The 25,601-nt window shown below is 43.5% G+C and overlaps 2 protein-coding genes across 4 annotated transcripts; one reads left to right on the top strand and one right to left on the bottom strand.

Moving 5' to 3' along the window:
- Positions 1–1,375: 1,375 nt before the first annotated feature.
- Positions 1,376–9,401, top strand: znf395b (zinc finger protein 395b). Of its 3 annotated transcripts, none has more exons than XM_029141385.3 (10): positions 1,376–1,525; positions 3,453–3,624; positions 4,004–4,176; positions 4,258–4,370; positions 4,962–5,161; positions 5,251–5,351; positions 6,189–6,492; positions 7,897–7,992; positions 8,183–8,289; positions 8,504–9,401. In XM_029141385.3, exons 2-10 carry the CDS (start codon positions 3,511–3,513, stop codon positions 8,613–8,615), a joined length of 1,320 nt encoding a protein of 439 aa, XP_028997218.1. In that variant the 5' UTR covers positions 1,376–1,525; positions 3,453–3,510; the 3' UTR covers positions 8,616–9,401. The 3 variants fall into 3 exon arrangements, with proteins under 3 accessions (XP_028997218.1, XP_028997216.1, XP_028997217.1); XM_029141383.3 differs by having other exon boundaries at positions 6,186–6,492; XM_029141384.3 differs by having other exon boundaries at positions 1,377–1,525; positions 3,495–3,624; positions 6,186–6,492.
- pnocb (prepronociceptin b) lies at positions 9,064–24,423 on the bottom strand. The gene is made up of 3 exons (XM_029141386.3): positions 24,268–24,423; positions 14,190–14,449; positions 9,064–11,880 (listed from the first exon to the last, which is right to left on the bottom strand). The coding sequence occupies exons 2-3, from the start codon at positions 14,328–14,330 to the stop codon at positions 11,245–11,247; spliced, it is 777 nt and encodes a 258-aa protein (XP_028997219.1). The 5' UTR covers positions 14,331–14,449; positions 24,268–24,423; the 3' UTR covers positions 9,064–11,244.
- Between the last annotated feature and the right edge of the window lie 1,178 nt (positions 24,424–25,601).

Raw genomic sequence — 25,601 nt, 5'->3', positions numbered from 1 at the left:
TACATGTAAACATTTGGAGCTTTCAGAGTAATTGTGGCGTTTGTTTTGGAAACAAAGGTTATAAAAACCCATGTGGGATTTCCTGGTTAACAGGGAAGAAGTGGGAGTGGTACCTGGGTCTACCAAGAATTCAAAGCTAAGCAGAGGTCACAAAGGTCACAAGGCCTCAACTCAGGGTGGAGCTGTCATTCTTGTCATACCAGTAGTTGTGCCATGTGTTGTCACATTAACCACTTGAACTGCCAAATTTCATGCACCCAAGTGACAAAGAGAACTTTAATTTACAATTACTAGTGGATTGATGGTTGGGAGGTTTCAGGATAAATACAGTAGTAAACAATGTTGGTGATTGATTACCTCTTCATCCAGCATCTTGATCCAAAACCTGCAAAACTAGGAAAAGGTTTGCATTGTTACACAGGACAGAAATATGATGAATGTGGAGAAAAATAAATATTGCTGTCATGTGCTAGCTTGGCTTTAGACTGTTATATAAGAGAAAGTGTCTGCTTCATTCTTTAAAGTTGGGCGTTGCCTGCTTCTTCTACTGACTTAAAATTGGAGTTCAGCCAATTTCCAGGTTCCACCCAAACTCACAGCGATCCTTAAAATCATTAATAACGATGCATGTAAATTAATTATGTGTTCATTTTATGAATCATAATGAGACGGACTCAGGTCAGTTACCAAAAGGCCTGTTGTTGTATGAGCCCACATTAACACAATGGCATGGCAGCCTAAAAATACAGAAGGAATTCTGTCTGGTTTAGGGAGATTGGGACTAGGATTGCACTACTCTCTCTCTCTCTCTCTCTCTCTCTCTCTCTCTCTCTCTGGTGCTCAGACCCTAAAATCCTTGCTGACTGGATGTCTGGTGGAGAGGGTGCAGACAGCCGACACTAATCCGGTCTGTGAAACACACAGACACGCACACAGTGGCACAGGCCCAGAAAAACACAGGCGAGGCGTATTTTGAACTTGGTGCAGGCAATTTCTCATGTGTTGGGGGTCAATATACTGTACGACACCATGTCAGCACCTTTGTTGGCTTGGAGTCGTTGGCATCCAATTACGTCACTTGTCTGTTTTGTTTATAATTCTGCATTGATCATGCATTTATTATGAAAACTCTTTCAATAAATAGATATTATTAGTATTGGATACTTGTATAATGAATATGACATACAAGCTTCTGTACCTAGAAAAACATCCAGACTTTTGTGAGATGTACTAACAGTCAGTCAGATAATGGTGATGGTGATGATGCTCTGGTAACCCCTCACCTAGATCATCCTTTTGTACGCGGCGCGCGCGCGCTGCAGGCTGATGTCTCTGCGCTCTGGCCCAGCTGTCACCACCGGCATTGGTCCATCAAGCAGACACACGTAGGCGCGTCTCCTACCGACCAACCCCCTTTTCCCCCGGCGTTCAGACTGAAGCCGGCGAGCGGCGGGACGAGCAGGCAGGGAGGACCCGGTGCCGCAGCTCCGACGGGACGGGCCGGACAGAGGTGTCCACCGAACGAGTGAGTACATGCGTAATATAGGCATATATGCACATATTTTTTCAATCGAAGAGGTTTTCGTGTTGCAGTAGAGAGAGAAAGAGAGACGATTCTCGTCAGTGGCGTGGGCCGGGGGAGGAGAGGGTGCTACTGATCTCAATCTGCGTCGCCGGGTGGAGATCGGTGATGTAGAAGCGTATTAAACCGCGACTTGGAGCTTGTTATTATTGTAAAACGTATCGTTACCAACACTACAACGCTATCAATTATAGTGTTATTTGAAAAGTCTCATTAAAAGCTCTTTCGTGCACAAAAACTTCCTTTAAAGACTCGAATTACGCGGCCCAGCAATGAAATAATCGTAATCGCTAGTTCTGCGTCTGCGAGAGTTAGTGACTTTCGTATTTATTTACCTATGCTACATCAGTGGGTGGATGACGTGATTTTATTCGGTCGTTTTAGCAACGCATTTAAGTTTGGACATTTCGACCGTCTCCGACAATGAATATTGAGTTAGATATGTGATTTCACTTTTATTAGTCCGTTTTATTTGACTTTGCGTCAAAAATGATGTTATTTTCTGGCGGATCCTCACGTCTAGCTCAGTCCCTCCCGGCGAAACTCGTGTCTGAACACGTTGTTTGAAAGGAGGTGTGTACCCGAACGCCAGCGTCCAGCCAATGAGCGGCCGCGCCCCGCCCACACTGTAGCGCTTGTTTACTACTCTTACTCGATGCTGATTGGCGGAAAGGTGGGAAAAATCGGGCTTTATGCTGTGTTTGGAGACGCAGACAAGAGTAGGAGAATGGAGAATCAGCGTACAAAATGCAGGCAGGCGCAGGCTTTAAGAGGTAAACAACCGAAGATATTAAAAGTACCTTGTGTGTTTTCTCACAGTATTTACACAAGTTGCAGATAATTTTTATTATAACTTATTCTAGTATTAATACGTAATAATTAGTAGTAATCTTCCTTTTTGTCTAATAAGATTCTTTTCTAGTTTTGTTTGCTTTTTAGTATATTACTTAGGGATGAAGACTGATGAATAGAAACATCATAGAACCTAGACAACGTTCAACTATAATGACTTCAATACTTTTAAATATTAAAGTCTTTAAATATATATTGTGCATAACACAGTATGTTTTGGTATTAGGTAGGAAACTTATGCCACCATATTCTTCATTAAATTTCTATCCCTGTTTGACAAACTAAAGTAATAGTAAGAACCCTTAAACATAATGTACAATACATCAAGCTCAAAACGTTTCACTTTGAGCTCAGAATTATCCGGTGTCCCCTGAATGCAGCGTTGCCCCCATTTTACCTCTGTGGGTGAGAATACACCCAAACGTCTGCAGAAGGCTTTATCATCCAAGTACTTTATCAGAGTGGGTAGCAACAAAAACCCAGCAACTTGGGTTCAACGCTAATCAAAATCCACACACATCTAATGTTCACTTCTCAATCCGGCAATAATTTTCGCAATTCCCCCTCCTTGTGTTTTTGCTCTGAGCAGTGGGGCAGAGCAGGATGTAATAGGTGTTTACCAACACTCTACACTAACAGGTCAGCAAATCTGCCTTCTGTTGGCGTCTCTGTAGGTGATAGAGTCATATCAGATTCAATGCCATGGTACAGTCACAGCATCATCTCTTAACCTTTGACCTTAATAGTTCAATGCTGCAAGGAAGGAGCCTGTGCTTTTAAGCAGAAGTCACTTGGGGACACCAGAGAGTATTATATAACCTAAATGTGATGCAGTATGTTTTGTCGAGTCTGAGAAAACACCAGTGATGTCATCAGACTTATGTTTATTTTTAACTCAACCGGCATCACTAGAGTCTCTTATGTGAATGTATTATTACGCAGTTTTAGAAAATACCGAAGCAATTTTAAAAATGTAGCAAATTCCCCTCTCTTGCTGTTCCCGTGGCGTGGTTTGCAGGGAGGTGTGACGCTGCGCTGAGTCTCCCCTCACTGTGTGCAGGAGCACTGTGGCAGCTATGGGACCTGAGGACAGACCTGGTTTGGGTTCAGGAACCTGCCCATCGGGACCACAAGCGTGTGTCTCTACAAACATGTACAACAGCAACGGGCCTGCAGTTCAGAAGACCCAAGTGAGTACAATATTAACCATTCAATCATTTACTGATCTCTCTTTTCTTCTGAGCAGTAATATGAAAAGGAGGTCCTCCTTGTTGTTCCTTTGCTGCGGTAGAAGGAATGTGCTGCCTGGTCAGAAGCTGGCAGTCGCTTCCTTTTCATGCTGCTTCACTGACAGATCGTGCTGTCAGCAGGCACAACGCCACAGATGGACAGGAAATATTACTTTAACTGTTTTATTCATAATAACAGCGAAATTCCCCGCACTGTAGCAAAGACTCATGTAAACAGATTAACTCGGACGTCGGCTCCTGTTGATTTGCTAATGAGAGGCGTGCACCGCGGGGCGCTGAGCCAACCACGGTTGATGCCATTCATTGTTTACTTCTGTAGGTGTGCACCCAGGGCTGTGTCCTGGCTGAGAAAGCGCCCGTGGGGAGTGAGCATCACAGGGGCAACACGCTAATAGCTGAGCAGGTCTGGAGGAACCTGGCCACTCCGCCGCAGACTGCGGCAACCACATTGCACCGCAGCAACGCGTCAGCGACTGGAGAGGCACGATGCAGGTAAGGGGGTAGTGGCAGCGTGTCAGAGTGTGGATTTGACCATGATCACTGCTAATGATGTTCCGTGCATGTTGCCTTCAGTTTCCGCAGCCCCGAATCGGTGGAGATGGACGAGATCATGGCAGCCATGGTTCTGACCAGCCTTTCCTGTAGCCCTGTGGTCCAGAGCCCTCCACAGACAGACACTGGAGCAGGTCTGTCTCCCTTAGCAACACACAGTCTGTGCACAGCGTATGATAAAAGCAATTGAAGACATTACGAGTTCTATCTGTAACTACAGGAATATTTTAAAAGCTATTTTTTTATTTTTTTAAAGTGTTATTTTCTTTAGCTTGTGCAAAGTTAACTGAGCAGTTTGGTTCAGTGATTGTTTTTGGGCAACAGTGGTCAGTGAGTGTTGGTCCAGTTTTGACCCGTATCATCCTGTAATGTTGTTTAATGACCCAGTGATGTCAGTACAGGCCATAAGCCACTCCTGTGTCTTTAAAATTTGATTAATAGAGCTGAGTAAACCCCCAGGACTTCATTTAGTGAACTTACTAAACAGAGGTCACTAAAATCAAAATGAGTGAAACATTTAAAAAGAACTCCACAGCTCAGGGATGTGTTTATTGATTTAATTTATTTAAGATTTTTTTTTTAAATCTTTGGTACTGATATCTTTTGCTATGTTTATCTATTTCCAAACAGTAAACAAACATCCCCCAATGATGGAATCTGTTTCTAAATGCACATTGTAACCTTGGCAGGACTGACTGGGGCCGTTTTTTCCCCCTGTTGTCCAGGTGGCTCGTCGGCGGCGGCGGACATGGAGTGTGGTGGCGGGGAGCTCTCTGACAGTGGCAGCAGCGGCTACTGGAGCTGGGACCACGGTAACGTGAGCCCTGCAGCCTCGCCGTCTGTCATGGAGATGGACAGCAGCCCCGATGAAGGCCTGCACATGGACCTGGAGCACGGAGAGGAGAGCTGTGCCAAAAAGTCAAAGGTGGCTTAATTGTTCTCTGCGCTGTAAAGTGCAAAAGATGTGATCACCCCGTCTTCTGTTTTTGACCTGTTCCTCTTTCTCTCTGTCAGAGCTCCTTCAGAAGTGTGTACAAGTGTCTATGGCCCAGTTGTGGTAAACTGCTCACCTCATCCGTCGGAATCAAAAGACACATCCGCGTGCTGCACCTGGGGTGAGCGAGTTTCTTCATCACTAATCGAAATGTTCGTGATAGCGAAACAGATATAGGGAAAATTATTATTGTGGCAAGTGGAGCCAAGCTTCCGTTTCCCATTTTAAATTAGCTCTGCCAAAGGTCATTTGTGCTGTTGTTTTTTCCTATTCTGTCCCGTACAGAATAATAAACCTTTATTGCTCACCAAAACAGATGAAGCTTGCATACCGTTTGCTTATTGTAGAGATAATTTAATTTAAACTTCCCCCAGAGCTCTCATTCGAGGAACTGAGATAAGAAATGACCAAATTTAGGAAAAACCCCAAAAATCCCTGTGTCCTGTTTATACTGCCTGCATCCATTAATTTCCTTTAGCGTTAAACCTCTCAAAGAAAAACTGAAATTAAATATTTAGTAAATGTGCAAATTTAAGCTGTAAATCAAGGCTTTTGCTGTGTTGAAAGAATAAATATACATGATATGGCAGTTTTCAGGCAAAGATCTAGTACTTAGTTACTTACTTGTTTGAGATGCAGTTATAATGGTGTGTGCTAAAGATTCATATTGTATTTGTGAAAGAAACAAATGTTGATGAACGTTTTAATGAATATTACGCCACATGATGACTTCTTGTACGGTTTTTAATGTTTGGCGTTTTACCCTTTTGAGCGTTTCAGAGCTAGAAAAAAAGCATTAAAAAAACAAGAGTGTATAAAATTTTCAGGCTATGGAGCAGCTCTGAGTCAGTCGAGGGACACGATGAAACATTTTATATGTGGGCCACAGTGAGTGCAGCTTTCAGTAACTCTCCAAACAAACAAGTCACTTTTTCCCTCAAACACACGCACTCAGCAGCGGGTCAGAACAGTCTCAGAGAGAAGAGGACTTCTACTACACCAAGATCTCCTGCGAGGCTGTGGACGTCGGCCCCGCTCCGGCTCCAGCTCCGGCTCCTCCCCAGCAGGCTCTGGGCCAGGCTCCGTCCTCTCGCCTCAGCTGGGGCTCCTGCACTTCACCTCCGGGCTTGGGGCTCCAGATCCCCCCCGCTCACAGACCCAGGTCCAACTCCAGCTCTGGGCCGGGCATCAGCCGGCCCAGTCCGCTCAGCCAGTCGGCACCCAGCAGCTTCTGGCAGATCCACTCAGAGCATCTCTATCAGGTGGGTGCAGCAGTGCTCCTTCTCACAACACCATATTATGTGAGTGGTAGTATACAAAAATACAAATATTCCTGCAAGTGACCCAAATAAATCAAACAGCATTAGGAATCAAAATGCCTAATGTTACAGCTTTGCCTCGTGCCTTTATTCATAAATGGTGCATTCAGAGTGTTATTAACACTTTGAATTCAACTTTGATTTCTTTAAGAGCTTAGGATACAAACTGAAAACAGGTAAAAAACAAGACTGGTTTTTCATCCATTTTATTTCCCTGGATTTCTTAACAACATTAAAAGTTCCAAATTACCTATATAATAGAGTATAGTATATTTCAAATGAAGCTAATAATATCAGAAAGGGTCCTCCCAGGCCACATTATGTTTTACGTTGCTGTGCCTTATGAATATTACTGCAGGGTGGGTGGACATCGATGCGCTCAACCAGCTGTAAAACCTGGAATAGCACTTGCCCATATAAAATAATTTCTTTAGTCCATTATAAGTGAAGACTGCTTTGTTATTGCTATTTAGAGGCCATTGGCATCTGACAGGAAACAGTTTTGTTTACGTGTGAACATTAGGTCCCTAAATTCACAAACTGTTCGAGTAAAGAGAATGAATGGAGACCGTTTAACGACACGCATAGCGTTCAGTGTAAAAAAACAACACAGCATCGGTTTTCGACGGCACAATTTCAGTGATGTGTCCATAAAATCATACTGTAAATGAAAATGGAAGCGAATGTCTCCACTAAATCTTCCGCAGACAAGTTTCTGTGCAGTCTCATGTTCAGTGAACTGTGCTGTTTAGTCTAGAGGTTCTCATCACCTCCCCTCATGTGGCGGCAACTTTGTTTATGCATCACGGAGCAGCACCATTTGAACGGTGACCTGCATTTACCCTGCACCGCGAGCCTGTAATGGGATGCTTTGTGACAGCGAGAGAGTAAGCATTTGGCTCGGCCCGCGCCCCCCGAGGAGACGAGACTCTCAGCGGCTCGTAGCAGGCAAAAAACGCCGCGTGGATCCTGTCAGCTGTGGTTGTGCAGCTGTTAGGGCTCCATGAACGCATACTTGAGTCCACTTCGGACCAATTCCCCCTGCACATCCTTTAATAGCGTGTTTTAGTATGATATGAACACAGATGGGCGCAGGAATCCTGGTGTGGGAGTTGAGTTGTGGATTATAATGCCTGAATCCAGCATTCAGCTCATGTGGACGTATTAGAGCAAATATGAAAGGAAATAAGTATGGCTTAAAGACATTTCTACAACAATGAATTTAAACAACTGAGTGACTATTTAGTAAATATATGTATATTTGCCAGTTTGAGAATCTAGTGAAAATCATGAAGCAGTCCAGATATGAGGAGTCATGTGTTGTCCCCTCTTCTTTGCTTCTTCCAGGCCTGTAGCCCCTTCCAGGTTTCTGTGGGGCCCAGGAGCCCCAGCAGCCAGGGCTTGACCCCCTCCGCCTCCATTTCTGGTCATAGTAATACTCTGGTGGGTGAACTGTTACATGTGACTGACTGTTTGTGTTGCTTTGAGATCCCCTTTTTTAGTACCACAGTGAAAAAATCTACAATTTTCTCCCATGAAAAGCAACCTCTGTCTGCTTTTCATGGGAGAACTCCTGCTCAATGTTTCTAAGTCTGGTATATTATAATATTATTTTGTTTGCGCGCCTCCTTAGATGGTGAAACCTCGTTTCCGCTCTGTCAGTGTCGGGGAACAGTGGCTCCAGCAGAACCGTCTGCAGCCTGTGAGCGCGTCGCCCTCCCGCTCCCACTGCTCCTTCAGGTGAGGCATCACACACCTGACTCTCTTTCACTTTGCCTCCTAAAATAAAACAGCCTATTATTAGTAAATATAGCACTGCAGTTGAGGTAATGAAGAACATCTGTATAATCACATTTCCCTGAAACAATAAAACTGATTCAGTCGTTTCATTTAGTCATTTTCCATTTTCTCATTTTTCATCAAGTAATTCACACGTGTGTCTCCACGTCTGCAGGAAGGGTCGCGGTGAGGCCAAAAAGTGTCGCAAGGTGTACGGGGTGGAGCGCAAGGATCAGTGGTGCACTGCCTGCCGCTGGAAGAAGGCGTGCCAGCGTTTTCCTGACTGAACCAAGCCCAGCGATGGAGAGCGAGAGAGGGGAGGGACCAGCAGGCGGACGGACGAATGGATGGATGAAATGGATGAATGGATAAAAAAGACTATCAGAGACAGGTTCTAAATCAGGGCCCGGGAGCCATTGAGAAAAACAACTTCTATTACACGTTTCCTTTTGTACCTGTTTCGTTTCTCTCCTTTAGGAATGCAAATGGAGTTTTCTGTATCTTAGTAACTCGATCCTGAAATCAAAAGTTGGTGATGGTGCTAACTGTTGACTGACTTTGTGACCATGTGATGTGCTAAGCCTACAATACTCTCCTGTTTTATCCAAAGGTCATAATACTGCCCCCGTAGCTCCACTGTATTAGACGGCTACTCGCGTTGCTCCAACCCTCTCTTCCAGCATTAACACAGTGATTATGACGTACATTGTGCTGTGTGCTTTGAGTTCCGTACAAGTATTTTCTACCGTTTTTTTCTTTTTTTTTTAAATCATCGTTGTTGAGCCCACATATCGGGCGGATGACTTTTTGGAACTTTTCATGTTTTTTGGCACTTTGCTCGGATACAAACACACAAGGATAAGCTATATTTGGTTTGACTCAACCAAATTCCTTCCAAATGGGTTTTTTCCTTCCTGCCCGTTATCGTTGGCATACGACCAGTGTTAGATGGTTTTATCTGTGAAGCTATGGAATCATGGCTATGGGATTAGCGTTAAGGGGGAGGAGTTTGTAATACCAATAAAAAAGAGGAAATATATTGTCAAATACATTAAAAAGCACTGAGAATTTCAGATGGTTTTTGTTATTTTTTTCGTCTGCATGACAGTCCACATAAGGAATAAACTGGTTTGTTGTGGTTTTCTCTATACACACGTTGTATGAAGACTTATTGTCTCATAATGGTACAATGGTATTATGTTAAACATGTGTTCTGAAATAAACAGTCTTTTTTTGTGATGCACACACACACCGTTAGATCTCTTAACCTAACACTAGTCCACACTTGACTGCTTTCAACATGAATGTGACTTCCAGGTGAAGAAAATATCCAAATAAATGTCCGTATTTTTTCACCCAAAGATCTTTTTGTGTACATTAATTAACGTGCAGAGGTCAACCCACCCTTATGGAGTTTATAGATTAGCTTCACCATCCTACATAACTCCACAAGCACCTTGGTTTTATTGACATCTTCCTGAAAAGTATTATTCCGTCATTTATCTAATTGCAGGTTAAATTAGGGTCAGCCTAACAGTGCATGTTTTTATTTGATTTGATTTGTGTATTTTGTATAATAGAATTTATTCAGTGGCAGCAGCTGTTCTTTCAGTACAAACACAATTCTACATGTTTGTTTATTTTTTTATCAAAAATGTGGCACATAAATTTTACTTTAACAATGACGCTTATGGACAGAGTGAACTAATCTGATCTAATCTCTAGTCTCTTTATGAATGGCCTATTTTCTATTTCTTTTCATCATGGTTGAGTATATTTTTATAAAGCCACTTTGCTCCCATGGTCCATAGCTCTTTTTTCAGGCAGCTTTTATTCTACAATTCTTTATCCAATATAATGTAATTTGGCATAACTAAGTCATAAAACTAGTAGGTTGTTGGTGGAACTATACACAATTTCACTTTCCCAACATTTTTTGGAAACTTAATAAATTATAAGGTGTCTGACAGCTACTAACATCTAGAATAAGTGATGATTGAAACTAGTTTTGAGCTATTTTTTTTATTTTGCAGATCTTTTGTTTTTACAGAATGTAAGTCAGTATCAATGATTCACAAAGTGCATTTTTTTACATTCCTCATCTTATTTAAACGTGAACCATGACCACTTCTGCATCCAAGCACATATTCATTCCTCCAACGCTAGAGGTCAGTATTGCTCCACTGAAAGGAGCCCATGAAACTTAACTGCTCATTTTCCCAAGAGAAACTCATCAGTTATACGTTTGCATTCATAACCTCAGTTTAATGGCTATAATCAGAATACAACAGACTGGAAAAACGTGTGTTTTTATCAATGCATGAAGCTCGGCTGAAAAGATTGAAAGGGACAAGTGTTGGGATTCCTACTATACTGTACTGTACTATAGTTGGTACACATCCATGCAGTACTCGGTACAGCTCAGAAAAGATGTTTCTACCAAATACTTCATGTTTATTTAGTTTTTTGAAAGACACCCACTTAATCTATTTCATCGGAGCTGGATGCTGACAGTACTTTTCATAAATCAAACTACATGGTGCAAAGCTGTTAAAGCAGTAACTCGAGTCCCATCCACACGTGCATGAAAGTGCATCGACTTTAATTGTCACACCTACGGTGAAGAAACTTTGAAGTCGTGTTCAAATCTCATTTGGCCCCTTTTTATTATAGCGACACACAAAAATATATTCTATTGCACTTCTCTAATTGTTTTATTTCACAGAATGGCATGTGGATATGCTTAAGAAGAAGGACATCACAGTCAAAACATTCCTTTTTACTTAGAGACACAACGCGAGGTGCAGCGACACGGCGGAATCTGTTCTTCTAATGATGAGGGCGGCGTCACAGTTCGAACTGCTGGGAACATGGCGGACGGGCTGAGGTAAGTGGGGCAGGAGCGGCGGCGGCGCGTCACAGTTTGTCCTGCCTCCAGACCCGAGTCACCGGGACGCTGGTGAACCTGCCGCTGCGGCTGCTCCTCATGCTCAGGTACTGCTTCAGCAGCTGGTTCATGCGTTTCTGACTGTTCCATTTGCGGGCGGACTTCCTGACGCCTATGAAGCCGCCGTAGCGCTTCTGGAGGGGCCTCGTGGGCGAGCTGATGAGCTTCCTGTACGCGTGGCGCCCCCTCTGAAAGCCCCCAAAGCGTTTGGACAGGGCGACGGCCTCTGAACTGCCGGCCTCGTCGCTCGCCATGCTCCCCTCCTGCCTGGGCTTCCTCTCTTCATCCACCAGACCGGGGTCCGGGCCCCGCAGGCCCTCCCCTTCCTCAGAGGTCTCCGGCAGTGATGAGTCATACTGGATGCTGCGCGGCTCAAAGGGCGGCGCATCCTCATCCCCCTGCTGGAAACGCCCGGCGGCCGCGGACTGTGACAGTTCACTGGCGGCGTTGAGGTCAAGAGGGGTCAGCTCCAGCTCTCCTCCCGTTCTCTTGAACAGAGCGCCGCCCTCTGGGGACCCGGGGCGGTGCGAGAGTTTGACGGCGCGTTTACACAGCTCCCACGCGAGCGAGGAGGAGACGTGACCCTCGCACTCCAACAGACACACCTGCGGGTGGACGAGGTTTCGGGTTAGATCACGTTAAATCTTACAGGCAGCAACACATGGTGTCAAACAATGCCTCACTTCCCCGAATGCATCATCTTGGACTCTTTGGACACATGACAGAGGAGCTTCAACAGCATATATTGAGAAGATATTGTACATAGAACTTTCTTAATATATATGCTATATATTAAAGGAACTAATTTAGAAAACAGCGTGACATTTGATTTTCTACCATGGGTGTTTGACAGGATGTCTAATGATTTTTTTTTTTTGTTGCCGTCTCGAGTCCATATGAAAAGTTGTACGACAACCTGAGACGTCCATCATTTCACATTCACTTCTGCCGAGTGATTGGCGTCGCAAAATTGAGAGAAAGCCCAAATCATGCTGAAGGACGGCAGATAAATTATTTCCTTTGCCGTACATCAGCATTTTGCGTGTCGTGTGTGTTGGAACGGAACTTGTTATGGAGCATGACGTTTGTCAGTGCTGCGCAGTTCGACAACCTTCGTGTCTTATTATTACAGCACCTGCCACTTGGAGGAGGCAAGGACATACTATATAGGAACTTTTTGTTTCTGTTCTGCGTAGAAACAGGCCCCAGCTGCCAAACTACAGAGACTTACGCATCCACATCTTTCCGTCCCATTTTCCAGCTCCTATCTAGGAGTTAAATCTAAGTTTGAGGTGAAGCAAATCCCATTTACTTGTCAAATCTCACTTATTCGAGATAAACGGCGTTGTTATCTGAAAAAACCTACTCATATCAAAGGAGCGAGAGAAGAGGGAGTTCCGCTCCGAATCTATCAACGGAAAATTAATTACCCATCGTAAATGAAATGAGCACACCAGGGGATTCTCCACATCAGATCACTGAAGCAATCTAAAGGAGGTTTATGAGTTTATGAGTGAGCCGAGACGGGTTCGCTGGATGCAACCAGAGGATCAGTACGATCTAGAGTGAGGTTAAACGGGAGCAAAGATTGTCATTTAGGAGATTTGATCTGTGGCCTTGATCTTTCAGCATTTACAGTTGTGGTTTAAACATATCCAAACTTCAGCTACCTATTAAATAATGGAATAGAACCCTGCAATGTTTTTATAATGGCAGTTTGTTCTAATATTTATTACCCCCCACAATAGGTTTGTGTATCAATAATTCTGCAGAGCTAAAAGCCTTGACTAAGGTTCAAGCTGATCAGTTTTATTGCATTGTGCAAATATTCACTCATTTAAATTTGATGTCAACTTCACAGGGGTTGGGTTTGGTGAAAGGCCAATGCAACAACCCTAAATCCAGTTATTATCCCATAATGAGAACATAACCACACAATATATTGATCTCTGCCAATCGATCCCATTAAATCTTACACGGGATTAAACCCCTTCTGACTTCCTCATCCTTGTATTGGACAATGTGCTTGATCTGATCAGCGCTATAAATAATAACCACAGTACAGGCAATTAGCACTGATGCAAACAAAAGCTGGCATTTACCGTTAAAACCAGCATTGTGTGATGAACACAGCGCGTGTGTGTTTGTGCGTGTGTGTACGTGAATAAATTTGCAGTTCGTGGCATGATAACAAACACAGACGCCTCCACGCACGCTCTTTCCGTCTGGAGTCAGAAACAATGGAATTGCTCGGTGGATTCCATCTGCGGCTCAATGGGGAGTCTGCTCACACAATGAGGAGCTGATAAAAAGTGTCAGTCACCGATGTAAGCTCCGGCTGATGGTACGAACCAGCAGTCAATTACATAGTTCTATTACAACTTCCAAAAAGGTCCCAGCTGCCTCTCGCCGCATCATTACCGGCTAAATTAGCCGTGGTGTAGCCCACAGACTGTTGTCACCGGCCGACTGTTTGGAAATGAGACCGTGTGATGGGCTTAGGTTTGGCTCCGACTGAGAGCGGAGGCAGGTATAAAATATTGCACAAGAGCTTCAGGCACTTACACACGGATGTAAACCCCCTACCAGCGATCCGGTTTGCTGTCTCCTTGGGTTGCTGCAGATTAGATCAGGTTTGGGTCTAGGCCATTTATTAGAGGGATCCGTATTTATGTAAACGTAGCCTCATGTTCTGCTCCTTCCTCACTCTGACTCTGGGCTTTATAATGAGAGCTTCTCAGTCCTCTTCACTCAAAACCTTAAGCACTGCTGCCGGACTGATCAGTGTGTCTCTCCCACAGAAGCCATTTTATTCAACTTAATATTAATTAACAAACCCTTAATTTTTTTGTCCAAACTAAAATATACCTATGGTGCTACACGTGCATATGTAGATGCTCTTAAGATAACTCACCATGGTGTTGAAGCTTTGCTGCAGTTGTCGCCGCTGCTGCAGGAGCAGACCACAAGCCATGCACTCCCCCTGGCAGTCAGCGCCCCCAGGGCTGAAGAGACACGCCAGCAGCACCACCAGGCACCACAGAGGGATCTTCATCGCTCAGCTCACACCCGGTCGAGCGGGGACGAACAGGAGCCCGGCGAGTAGAGGAGGGAGGTCAGAGTTCAGCGGGGGCAGAGTCCGGGGAGATCAAGCCAATGGAATCTGTGTCCAGCCTATAGAGAATGAGCAGAAAGAGTAACGGGGGGGGGTGTTGCATCAGTATCGGTTTATAGGGATTAAAGCCGAAAGCGTCGGTGGTGGGAGAGTGTTTAGCCGACGCCGGGAGACGGACGACGTGGGTGGGTGCGAGAGCGAGCGCCACCCGAGGCTATGAAAGCAGGGACAATAGGACGCAGGGCTGGATCGCTGATGGAAATCATCTGCCGCTGTAGAGATTAACGTCGCGCCACAACGCGAGACACGGCCTGTGGCTGCAAGGAGCTGCAGCGGGATGGGGCACGAGAAGCGGAGCAGGAGGGAAGGCGTTGGTGGAATTAGACATACGCGTTCGACTAGATTGCACACAAGGTAAAGAAAAGATTGAATGGAGCACATGACCTTTTAAAAACCCTCCCTGGGTGTGTGTATATGTATGAGAAGCTCAGGACGGTCTGGGGCTCCAGCCACCAATTTGTGAACCAGGTGCATGATGTCCGTGGCTTTCGCTCCACTCCCTGACCCCATCTATCCTATCAGCCACCACTATGAAATCCAATAACACCAAGATAATGAAGAAAAAACAGCCAGAGAAGATCATAGATTGCTTGTGTTCATAGGTTGCTGTCTTGGACATGTGGCCACTGCCACAGTATGAGCTCAGATAACACCTCCATGCCTTTGTTCAGTTCTGTTTTGTGTGTGGAGCTGATTTTTCTCAATCGTTACAGTTATTAGAGACGCAGCAGATTTTCAGATGGTTTTTTTTCGGGGGAATATGCTTAAAACTTGCAGGAGAGCTGTGGATTGATGTCAAGCCTCAAGCTTGAGTTGCTTGAAGCTGCTTCGAGGCTGTGGCGGCCGCGCGAGGGCAGTAAAGACGAGCGGCAGACGCAACACTGTCGTCGAGGAGTCGCTAATTCACACATGGCAATACATCGAGTCACATTCGCACGTCGTTTTGTAGGAAAGAGTTATTGAACAGTAAAAGGTCAATTTAAAAGGCTTAACTGAAGCAAAGTGAATAATGAATCCTGAATTCTGAATTCTCAGATTGTTTGAGGGCTTTGGTTCCCATCGTCCATGCTAATGTTCTAGAGCTTCGTTGTCCAGGTCCCTTTGACAACATGCATCACATACTTCATTCATCATCCTTGAAACCAAACGACAGAATAATTCAAAAAAATGTTCCTGACGACTACGTACATATAGTAGCTGATCATATAGAAATATGAACGTATATAGTAAACGTCCCACTGATAAACACACAGTGATTAATTTGATTGATACAGATCATCAGCAAACACCCCCCTGCGCTTTAACACAATTAACTAAATTCCTGTGACTTCATGATGACTTTGTCTGTGTTGCTTCTGTAATTAGCACCAAATTATAGGTCTTTACAGGAAACTCACCAAGAAAATGATTAGGTAATTAAGGCAGCCATAAATTGAAGCATTTCCTCCACGCATATACTTCTGTGAGCAGCCTGACGTTCCAGTATATTACGTCCCAGTGTTGGGTAATGGTCTGCTGTGTCCTCTGGCTACGCTTTACAAAATGTATTATAAATCTATAAAATGCAGGAACGTTGTTTTGCCGTAAACCGTGCAATAATGTTTTTACAAATTTTGAGATAATTGATGTTAGTTCTATCAGCTGGCAAACATATTACATAGACTTAACAGCAATAATGGGTGCTTTTTAAAAGCAGAGGATGATATGATGAAAAGCATCCATGAATCACAGTGTTAGACCATTATTGGTATAAAAAGTGCCATGATGCAGACATCCCACATGGGCCGAGATTGAAAAGCTCAATACGCCAGTAATACAAATACTTGGGGTAAAGGAAAGTTGGATAAAAGCTCCAGTCCACAGATAAGGAATGAAAGTACACCTTCCAGTGTCGGACGTTCTGACATTAGAGAGATATAAAGCCTTTCGTGGTCCCGTTGACCCGCTGGTGCCACCGTCTGCCCGAATGGAATTCACACTCAGAATGTTTTCACGGGGTCGACGAAGACCGAGACGAGTGGCGGGAGTCACAGCGCGACTATCTCGGTGAGCGAATGTGAGCCTTTGACAGTAAACACAGTAGGTGTCATAGAATTGAAAGCATTGGTGGAACAATAAATAAATGCCACATTACCGCACGTAGTCAATAGCCTGTGAGCCGGGTGAAGTGTGAATCCAGTCCATTTAGAGATACGCCGTATAAATGGCTTCATGGAAAATCATTACAGACATGTTTGTTTGCTTTGTGGAGATGTTTTAGGTTCATGATAATTCTCTGGCCTGCTGACGAAGCCCATTTTCCAATGTTGTGTTCTCCCTTAAGTGACCCTTACAGTACTTAGTAAGATGAACAAACGAGTGAGTGTGTGTGTGGTGTCATGGGCCCTGAATACACACATTAATAGTATTTATCTGCAGTGCATTCATATGAATGGGCGTTTGAAAGCTACTGGTCAACACTGGTATTAATTAAAAACAAGTTATGCAATGTTTGTTTTAAATGCTTTTAATGTGGGGCTGTTTGTTAATGTTCACTGAGAATATAAATGATGAACTTTGCTACAATACGGGGCCAGTATTGGACTTATACATCTCTAACGCTAGTCTTTCAATGTATATTTTATAATTGCTGTACATAATTCATATACATCATCCCCTATTTTTGTTGTAATTGGCTTCTGAAGCCTGAAGAGTGAGTTATTGCTTGTGTCTTAATTTTTCCAAAAGCAGGAATCGCCGAGCCATCACGTGTTGCCATCCCTCCTGTGAATGGAAGCCATTATGGTTGGTGAGAAACAATTGACAAGGATATTAAGAGTTAATGGGAGTCAGTGGCACCTGTCTGTAGCCTTGAGGTGTTCATAGTGAATTTTATAGGCAGCAGGTTGTAGGGATTTGTATTTGTCACGTTGTCATGTTGTTAAAATGACGACTTCTGATTATTTTTCGCCAACGCTCACGCACACGTTCAAGATAAACAGGAGATGTGATTTGAAAGAAATGTGCTCTGTTAAACAGGATTTCACTTTAATAGCTGTGTTTTTGTGAGTTTATGGAGGCTGAGGATAGTCTCCTTCCTGAACTTCATTAATGTGACTGGAAGATGTCATGCAGTGGGTAGAGTTGGGTTCTAGCAAACCACTGAACCAATGAAAAGCAGCTGGTGGCCTGTTAGGAGGAAAGCTCAACGGATGAATGGATAGATGGATAAAATATTTGCCTTCGATACATTTATAACTCAAAGTTCATTGAACCAGAACCTGAACGTCAACCTTTAATTACTGACATTAGATGACAATAGATTTCTGACTGCAAGAGTTTCTCCTTCTTTTATGGGTCATGTATTTTAAATCCATATTTCATATTGATGAAAGATTATTGTATGCTATACTTTTTACCCTAGTGTGGTTCCATTACCACATTGTTTGACCTTTTGATTTGCACTCTATGGGGCGATTGTGTTTAATCTCGACATTTCATGGTATTTGGTCAAATGACAATAATTGATGTCAACAAATTAAAGTTGCCACTATGTCAATATGCTGAGGCAGCATTTAACTTTGCTGCCCCCTCAGCAATTCACTACATTCATTGTGAGATAAAAAAATTAAATAATCTTACAAGATTAAGGTGCTAAAAATGCTAGTAGATCATCAGGAACGTATGATACAGGTAAAATATTAAACAATAAAAAAGATTGTTGATATGCAACTTGTATTGTTGAAACTGCAAATGGAAAAGTCTAAGCACAAAAGTAAGACATGCAGTTGTGGACTACATTGAAACATCACTTTCTTTCATCACTTTCATCACTTCTGTAGTCAAGGTTACAGGTAGATGAAGAAGGTCACGTCCCCCCACATCTTAGTTATTGCATGAAAAGCTTTCTTGAGATCCTTATTAGGCAAACAGTAGATTAGAAGTAAAAAAGCTGCCATTGGGCCCCAGGAGCCCAACAAAGCCTGAGCCGGGAGGACTCACAACTTTCCCATCTCCCAGTAAACGATGAGATGAATCTGTGACACTTCGGAACCTACACGCTCGTCTCTCTGCTCTATTTAAGCTCAGTCTCGATGTTCCCACTGATCCAAATAGGCCACACTTGCACATCATTTAAATGTGCTCATAATTTGCATAATTTAGTTTGCACAGCAGGTTGACTGTGTGATGTACTGCACTGTACTGTACATAGATAGAGTGGTGATTACTGGGGAGCGATGCCTTCTCCCACAGCACCACGACAACTAATCAGGCCCGAAAGCTGGTAACTCACGACAGGAAGAGTTGCATTTAAAAATAGATGTTCGTGGCGCGTAAATAAAAACAACCTTGCCCGTCTAAACGGATTCCAGCATGAAAGCAGCAAGAAAATGGATTAAAGCGAAGTCTTTCCATCTTCCTCAAACGAATGCTTTTACCCTGTTTTTTTCCAAATAAACACGCGGCTTTCTGCTTCCATTAGAGTTAACGCAGACCCTGAAAATGTTCTTCCTATTGAATAAAGCGCAGCGTTAATAAATGGGCCACTGGTCTCATGCATTTGCTTTTGTTCAAGTACATTTCATGTCAGAGCCAAAAATATTCTGTCTAAGAGCTCAAAAAACAAGGAGTTATGTTCCATCTGTTTAATTAATGTCCTGTAAGGGACCGTGGTACAATGATTACAGGTGGGCAGCAGGTAATTGGGAATTATCTAAAAAAAATTTTTTACTTTAAAGTTTGTTTGTTTTTTATGGTAAATCTGTTTGTTTGTTTTAATTCTACCTCTTGAGATATATGCAGGCAGTTTACACAGTAGCTGACATTTATTTTGGACCATTTCTGTCAAAACTGTTGGTATGGAATTATTAAGCTTCAGTCAGACTACGGTACAACCAACTCAAATCTATCCTAATTTAAAATGTAAATTCTTGCTGAAAAGATTGAAAAAAAAAAGTTAGTGAAGGTTTTAATTAAAGAATTCCATTAGATAAGGACAATCCTTCAACACGGTAGGTGATACTATCTCCTCATTAAGTTTGAACCATGTGGGTTGGGGTTCATTTCATATTTATATTAAAGTTAACAGCAGAGTGAACATTTAATAGTTAACTGAAGCTGATTACTATCCCAATTAGCAACTAGCTCTTATCTAAAATGAAACAATGAAACGATTGAACAACAAAGGCTAATGCTTTACATACGGTCCCTAGACAAAACACGATTTTTTTTTTTTTTTAGCCCAAACCAACAAGTGTACAATGAGAGCGTTCAAGTTGTGACATGTCATAATAAAGCTAATGGGGCGAGATAAATTTGCATTAGCAGCTTAAATAAAAGGGTTCGGGAGGGGTCAAAGTGTCACCAATGTGAGTGGTGGAAAAGAAAACCTCCTTGCGCAGCTCTGATAAAGCTCTGACGCACGGTGTCTCATCCATTAGTCCTCCACATGAAGCTGCAGAGCACAAAGGAGCCTGCTAATACACAGATAACCCCGGGGTCTCTCTGGTTCCTTACTCTCCATTTTAGCATCCACTCTTCTTGTTGCTCTCTTCTTGCTTCAACACTCCTGTGCTGACCAGCGTTTCTCCGCCTCCTTTCTGGTTTCCAGTCATATGCTGCGGTGAGTAAATCATAAGTCCTTTTCATTAAGGGCCGAGTCGGAGCTCTACAAAAGCTGGACGGCGCGAGAAAGTGGTCACTTTGTGCGAGAGAGGGGGAAGTGATTAGGATTCCTGCTTTGCCTATTACATCACATGGGTCGTTAATGGTCGATTAATTCTTTACAACTTGAGGAGATTCTCTGTTTTATCGCTTCACACTCTGCAAATGCTCGTTGAAAGTGCATTGACGTCAGATAATGGGCCAGGAAAGTGTGGCTCAGTGGGTGAATGGCGAGTGGACGAGACACGGACGCAACTCATAAAGCCAATTCCGGTTTCACACCTTCTCCAGCCTGCTTTCCCTTGATGACTGGGGACAGAGTATCAAATTGATAAATGTCTTTTGTGAAAGGATTGGGACACACTTCTGACAAAAAACACATTCAATTATATCAATTTTAGGCTTTACAATCTTGTTTTCCCCTAGTTTTGTCCAAGGTTTCTGTATTCAGTGTAGAGGAAGCAGGCGGATGAACTCAGAACGATAATGTTTGAAAAGACTAATTCAAATCAGTGTCACATTTACACTCCAAATATTTCTTGTGTGAACTATTCTTTTGAAGTTTTGCAGTTTTCATCATTTACTTGATATTGTGGGAGTGGGAAGATGTTGATCGTAGACTTGATATTCATGGCTGGTCACAGTTAACAGTCATTTACTAATAACATTTTGCTGTGGTCCCCATCATAGCTAGTTACCTTTGGTCATCACATGCATCAGACTCACCACCTCTCTTTAGCTCTGTGCATTCCTCTATCATATTAAACTTAAAGACTGTGCAGACAGATGGATGATTCTTCTGTAAGTAACATTTCACGGTGCTGAGAATTTACAGCAAACTACTTTGACTAACTTTTATCACTGCGGGGAAAACTGGAAGAGGGCCGTAATGGGCTGTTAACCTTAAATTAGTTACGCCGAAGTGACCATGCTTCGACTTCTAAATCAGACTCCTGTAACAATTATGTGGTGACTCATCACATCAGACTCTCAGCAGGAGGTACTGTAGATCCCAGTTGGCTGCAGTTAGACTGTACTGTAATAGATTTCATCTCTGAATGATTCACCATTTATTAAAGCTGCCCCCTGTCAACAGTGCCTACCTGGTCAGCCTTCAAAAGTCACATTACAGCCCAGACAAGACCACAGGAATCCCACAATTCCACTGTAATCAACTCTGGATGTTACCGTCATTGTCCTGTCAAAACCTGATAACAAGTCACTCCCCCCGAAAAACCTTCAGATTGTGGCGGATTTACACACGCAATCATGGGATCACCTCGCTCACTGGTTTGCAAATCCAGCCTGTGCAGCCCCAGATAACCGGCGCGTGACTCAGTGGCGAATTCAGGCGACACTGGGAGCCGGAGGAGGCCAGTTTTGCACTTGTGCACTTCCACATTTCAGGAAGGATCCTGAAATGACTAATCTGGGAGAAGGCGCTTAATCCGATTTAGACGCCAATTCAACAGATTTGACAATTGTCCTTATTACCTGCCCTGCTGCTGCATCCCAACGCAGGTTACTGTCACACACAGGCAAAATGAATACAGAGTAAAAGGGCAGCGAGGTCACGATGCTGCTGCATATGCACCTCTGTTCAGTCAGGTGGGTGTAATCACATGATTACAGATTATTCTTATGTTTATTTACCTCTCTGCATCTTCATCTCTAACTCCTGCTGCTAGATAATATAGCTTTATTCTTTATTCTTATTTTGTGGAGGCAGAGCACACAAATTAAGTGGAAATACCACTTATTTAATTAAATATAACTCATATCTCATTCAGATTATAAGATTATAAAACTAGTGTTTATCTAAAACATTAAGAGGCAATCTTGTTTTTATATGCATTTGATATTCATGTGCCATTTTTATTGAAGCACAATTATATCAGATCAACTGAGGGTGTCATTACTATCATTTCCATCAATTGCACTTGCAGGGTTTCCCATAATAGGCTACGTATTTGCACCTCAGGCTGCGAAAATGGATTCTCTGCAGTCATCCCCAGCGTCGGGTATCTATCGTTGCAAAGTCACACCAACAATCGCAATGATCAGGCACACTTGACGCTGTGATATTCAGTTTTTCAAACCGTTGCACGCAGGTTTGGAGCTGATGCAGGATTAGAGGCGTGAGAGCCTGTGGGTGGTGCCTGCATTCAAGGAAAAAAGGGACCACCTTTGAGAGCATCCACTTTGCATTAGAGTTGTAGAGAGAGCCGAGAGTATTGTGTGGTGAAGAAAAGTCTAAAAAGTGAGTTGGAAGCGCAAGAAATTCCAATAATTGAAGGCAAAGCAGCTCCTGATAATTAGAAATCTGGGGTTTTAACAGGACAGCGACATCAAGCCCTAAATGCTGCACTTAGTCCTGCAGTGTTACTCCCCACCAGCGTTGACAGTAAGGCTGAAAATCTGCAGAGTGTTAGGCAGCTGACATGGTGTCATCATTGATCTGGTTGCTGTTGGGCTCCGTTGACACCTGCACAAATCCATTGGACACAGAGCCGGGGGGAGAAGCAATCTAGCACGGCCAAACAAGATCCTTATTTTGATTTTCTTTATGAAGGTGAGGACAGCGACGGCTGAAAGAAGTGAGGAACTGCGGCATAACTGTGCACTTGTTGTGGGGAGGGGGCTACAGATGTGGGGGACATTTAGTACATCTGCAGTTTCTCAGTGGATCACGACTCGTGCTTTGATTGTGAGGATGATTTAAATATGTAAAACACAAGAAGGAGTCGTAATGAACACTGACAGACAGGCCAAAAAAACACACGCAAACTGTATAATCTGATCAATTTAAGTGTGGGCGGCAGAAATCCTAAAAGCTTTTGTAGCTGATTAGAGCTGAGAGACGTGATGTACCGCCACAGCGACCTGTTTTTTCATTGCCAGACAGAACACATGAACTGCCAATCACAGCGCGCCGAGCTGGTTGGCATTCTGATTGAGATTTTACAACAATTTAGACACTTGATGTTCTTTCATTAGGCAAAAGTCTGTGGAGCGAAGTAGATAAGCACATTTCCTTTTTGAAGGATAGCCTCTAAAATGGTGTTTACACAAAATTAAACAAACAATTAGGCCAAATGATTTTCACAACACTGCTCAACACAGTGTCTGCGTCTGTGTCACCAGCGTCTTCCAGTCTCACAATATTTCCCCAGTGTGAAGTCATTTATCTGTGAATGGCACATTAGCCACCCATTTTCTCCCATGTCTGTGCGGGTATCATCTTTACTGATAATGGAATAGATTATGCACATTCATTACCATTATCATTAAACTCATTATTGTGTGCTTAGCATAATAACAGAATTCAAGCTCCTCGTTTCTTTGGTGTTTTCTTGCGCTCCTTGTTTGCGTTGACAGCCGCTCTAAGGGGAAAATAGCTTTTAGTAACGTTGACGTGTTTGAAGATGTGATGCATTCATTGTGACGTATGATCAGTCAAAAGTGCAAACCAGACATAAGCTGATTTTAAAGTGGCATTTGGTGAATTCTGCTTGTGTGGGTTTGGTGAATTCAGCCATAAATCAGGGAAACTTTCCCAAAATACGTTTTAATTCAACTATCATTTAACGATTCCAGTTTATTTGCTAATCATTCACCTTTTGAAATGTTCTACCTGTGTCATATTACTGTACTTCAGCCCAATGCAAATTGCTTCTGAGTGACTAACTGCGTTCTCAGCACGGTCTGGGACTTTCTCTCCTGTTAATTAAGTAGTAATCAGGTGTGATGCGGGTAACGCTGACGGTGACTGTGGTACCTTTCAAATCCACAGGGAGAGAAAATGAGCAATGGAAATAAAAGGCTGCTGCAGGTGGGGAGGGTTATTTACAGATTTGCCTTTGAGGTCAAAAATCCTAACGCAATGATGTGTTAGTAGATAAAGTAGATAAGACAGAGTCAGTTAAAGGCAGAAGAGAGAGACTCTAACAGCGGGTGTCTTTAAACATCAGTATTCCCTCTGGTATTGCTTCTCAGGCAGTTGTTTGTGCACCGAACACACAACAAGCCTCTTTTCAAATCGTCTGTTTTCTCGTCTGAAACCAAATCTCCTCTCGCCACCCGTTCGGTTAGACGCCACATTCTCTGCTCACAGGTAAGCTCGCGCTCAAACAAGTAGAAAAACGAGAGAAGTCGCACTTGAGCACTTCCTTACCTGTATCTGTGACGTCTGGATCTTCTCTGAGAGTCCTCCTCGCGTAGAGAGTCACGGCGGCTTCGCTTGTATCCTTAGGTAAAGGTTTCACCAACTGATCGCATGCCTCCTCTGAGGCTCCTTATAATGGCACACCCCTTCCCTCCTGGCTCAACCCTCCAGTCACCCACCCCCTACCCCACCCTCTACCCTATCCCTTCCCTTGTACTGTTCACATCACCATAGGAAAGAGCTGGAGAGGAAAAGAGAGAGAGTGTGAGGGGTGGATTCCCCCATTCTGTTACGCACAAACCCCGGTCAGACACACAAGCCACTGGCCCACACTGACGTAGGAGGCATTGCCTACGCCATTGGTTTCGTCTTCAATGAGCCAACTAATGGGGCTCTAAAAATACGCATCATGCACCACGGGATTGATTCAGAATCCTGGTTTCTGAGGTGTCCGTGACAGCCCTAACCTCGCCGTCAACCGCCTGCCAAGGTTATGACATGTTGAACCTAGCATTAACTTCAGGAGCGCAAGTTCAGAGCCAGCGAGATGAGCAATGCCGCGGAGATGGTGATGATGGGTCGATGAGGTTGTTTGTGCTGTTAAAGGCTAAAGCAACAATGGTGCTGATAAACCCACCTGAATGAAAGACTCCATGGGAATGAGAATGAATGATCAGCGCACAGCTACGCAGTCAATGGCCGGGGGAGTCTGCAGACAGGGGGGTGATATGAGTCATGAGGGAGATTTGAGACAAAGAAATTAGTTCTCTGCCCCAAATGCCCTAAGCTCTGCAGGCTGTACATGTTGAGAGGTTGGTTAAGGTTAACTAGAAGACAGAAGTAATGAAGCAAAGGAGGAAACATAGTAGATAAGAGTCAGACAAAGGTCAGATTAACAAGATCCGACGGCGGTGGTTGTTTAAGTAAACTGTTAAACCGTGGCCATTCTGAGTGGCCTGGTGATGGTGGTGCGGTGGAAAGTGGATTGGCCGTTGTGTGCCGCTTTAAGGTTCCCTCCCACAACCGCATGACATGTAAATCCACAAGCACCCAGGTTAACCGCTGACTCCACGTTGCCCAATGGATGGATGGATGGATGGATGGATGGATGGATGGATGGATGGATGGATGGATGGATGGATGGATGGATGGATGGATGGATGGATGGATGGCTTCTGTACAATGCCAAGCATATTTTCCATTCTTTATTGATGACTGTTATCACATAATGCTTTAAAAATGTAATTCCTGCTGCCACTTTTTGATACAGGCAAGACATGAGCAACTGTGTTGTTGGTTAGTCACCTCTAGGACTCTGATGTCTGGTCCAAAATCATAATCCT

This window comes from Betta splendens, chromosome 24 (assembly GCF_900634795.4).
Source record: "Betta splendens chromosome 24, fBetSpl5.4, whole genome shotgun sequence".
NCBI lineage: Eukaryota > Metazoa > Chordata > Actinopteri > Anabantiformes > Osphronemidae > Betta > Betta splendens.
The sequence above is the reverse complement of the archived record's forward strand: the minus strand, read 5'-3'. Positions and strand labels throughout refer to the sequence as shown.

Bases quoted from the DNA above. Each gene is read 5' to 3' on its own strand.
- znf395b (XM_029141383.3), top strand. From the start codon at position 3,511: ATGGGACCTGAGGACAGACCTGGTTTGGGTTCAGGAACCTGCCCATCG. The intron at 3,625-4,003 runs GTGAGTACAATA...TTACTTCTGTAG, and splicing joins CTGCAGTTCAGAAGACCCAA to GTGTGCACCCAGGGCTGTGT. The intron at 4,177-4,257 runs GTAAGGGGGTAG...TGTTGCCTTCAG, and splicing joins ACTGGAGAGGCACGATGCAG to TTTCCGCAGCCCCGAATCGG.
- pnocb (XM_029141386.3), bottom strand. From the start codon at position 14,330: ATGAAGATCCCTCTGTGGTGCCTGGTGGTGCTGCTGGCGTGTCTCTTC. The intron at 11,881-14,189 runs GTGAGTTATCTT...GTCCACCCGCAG, and splicing joins AGCAAAGCTTCAACACCATG to GTGTGTCTGTTGGAGTGCGA.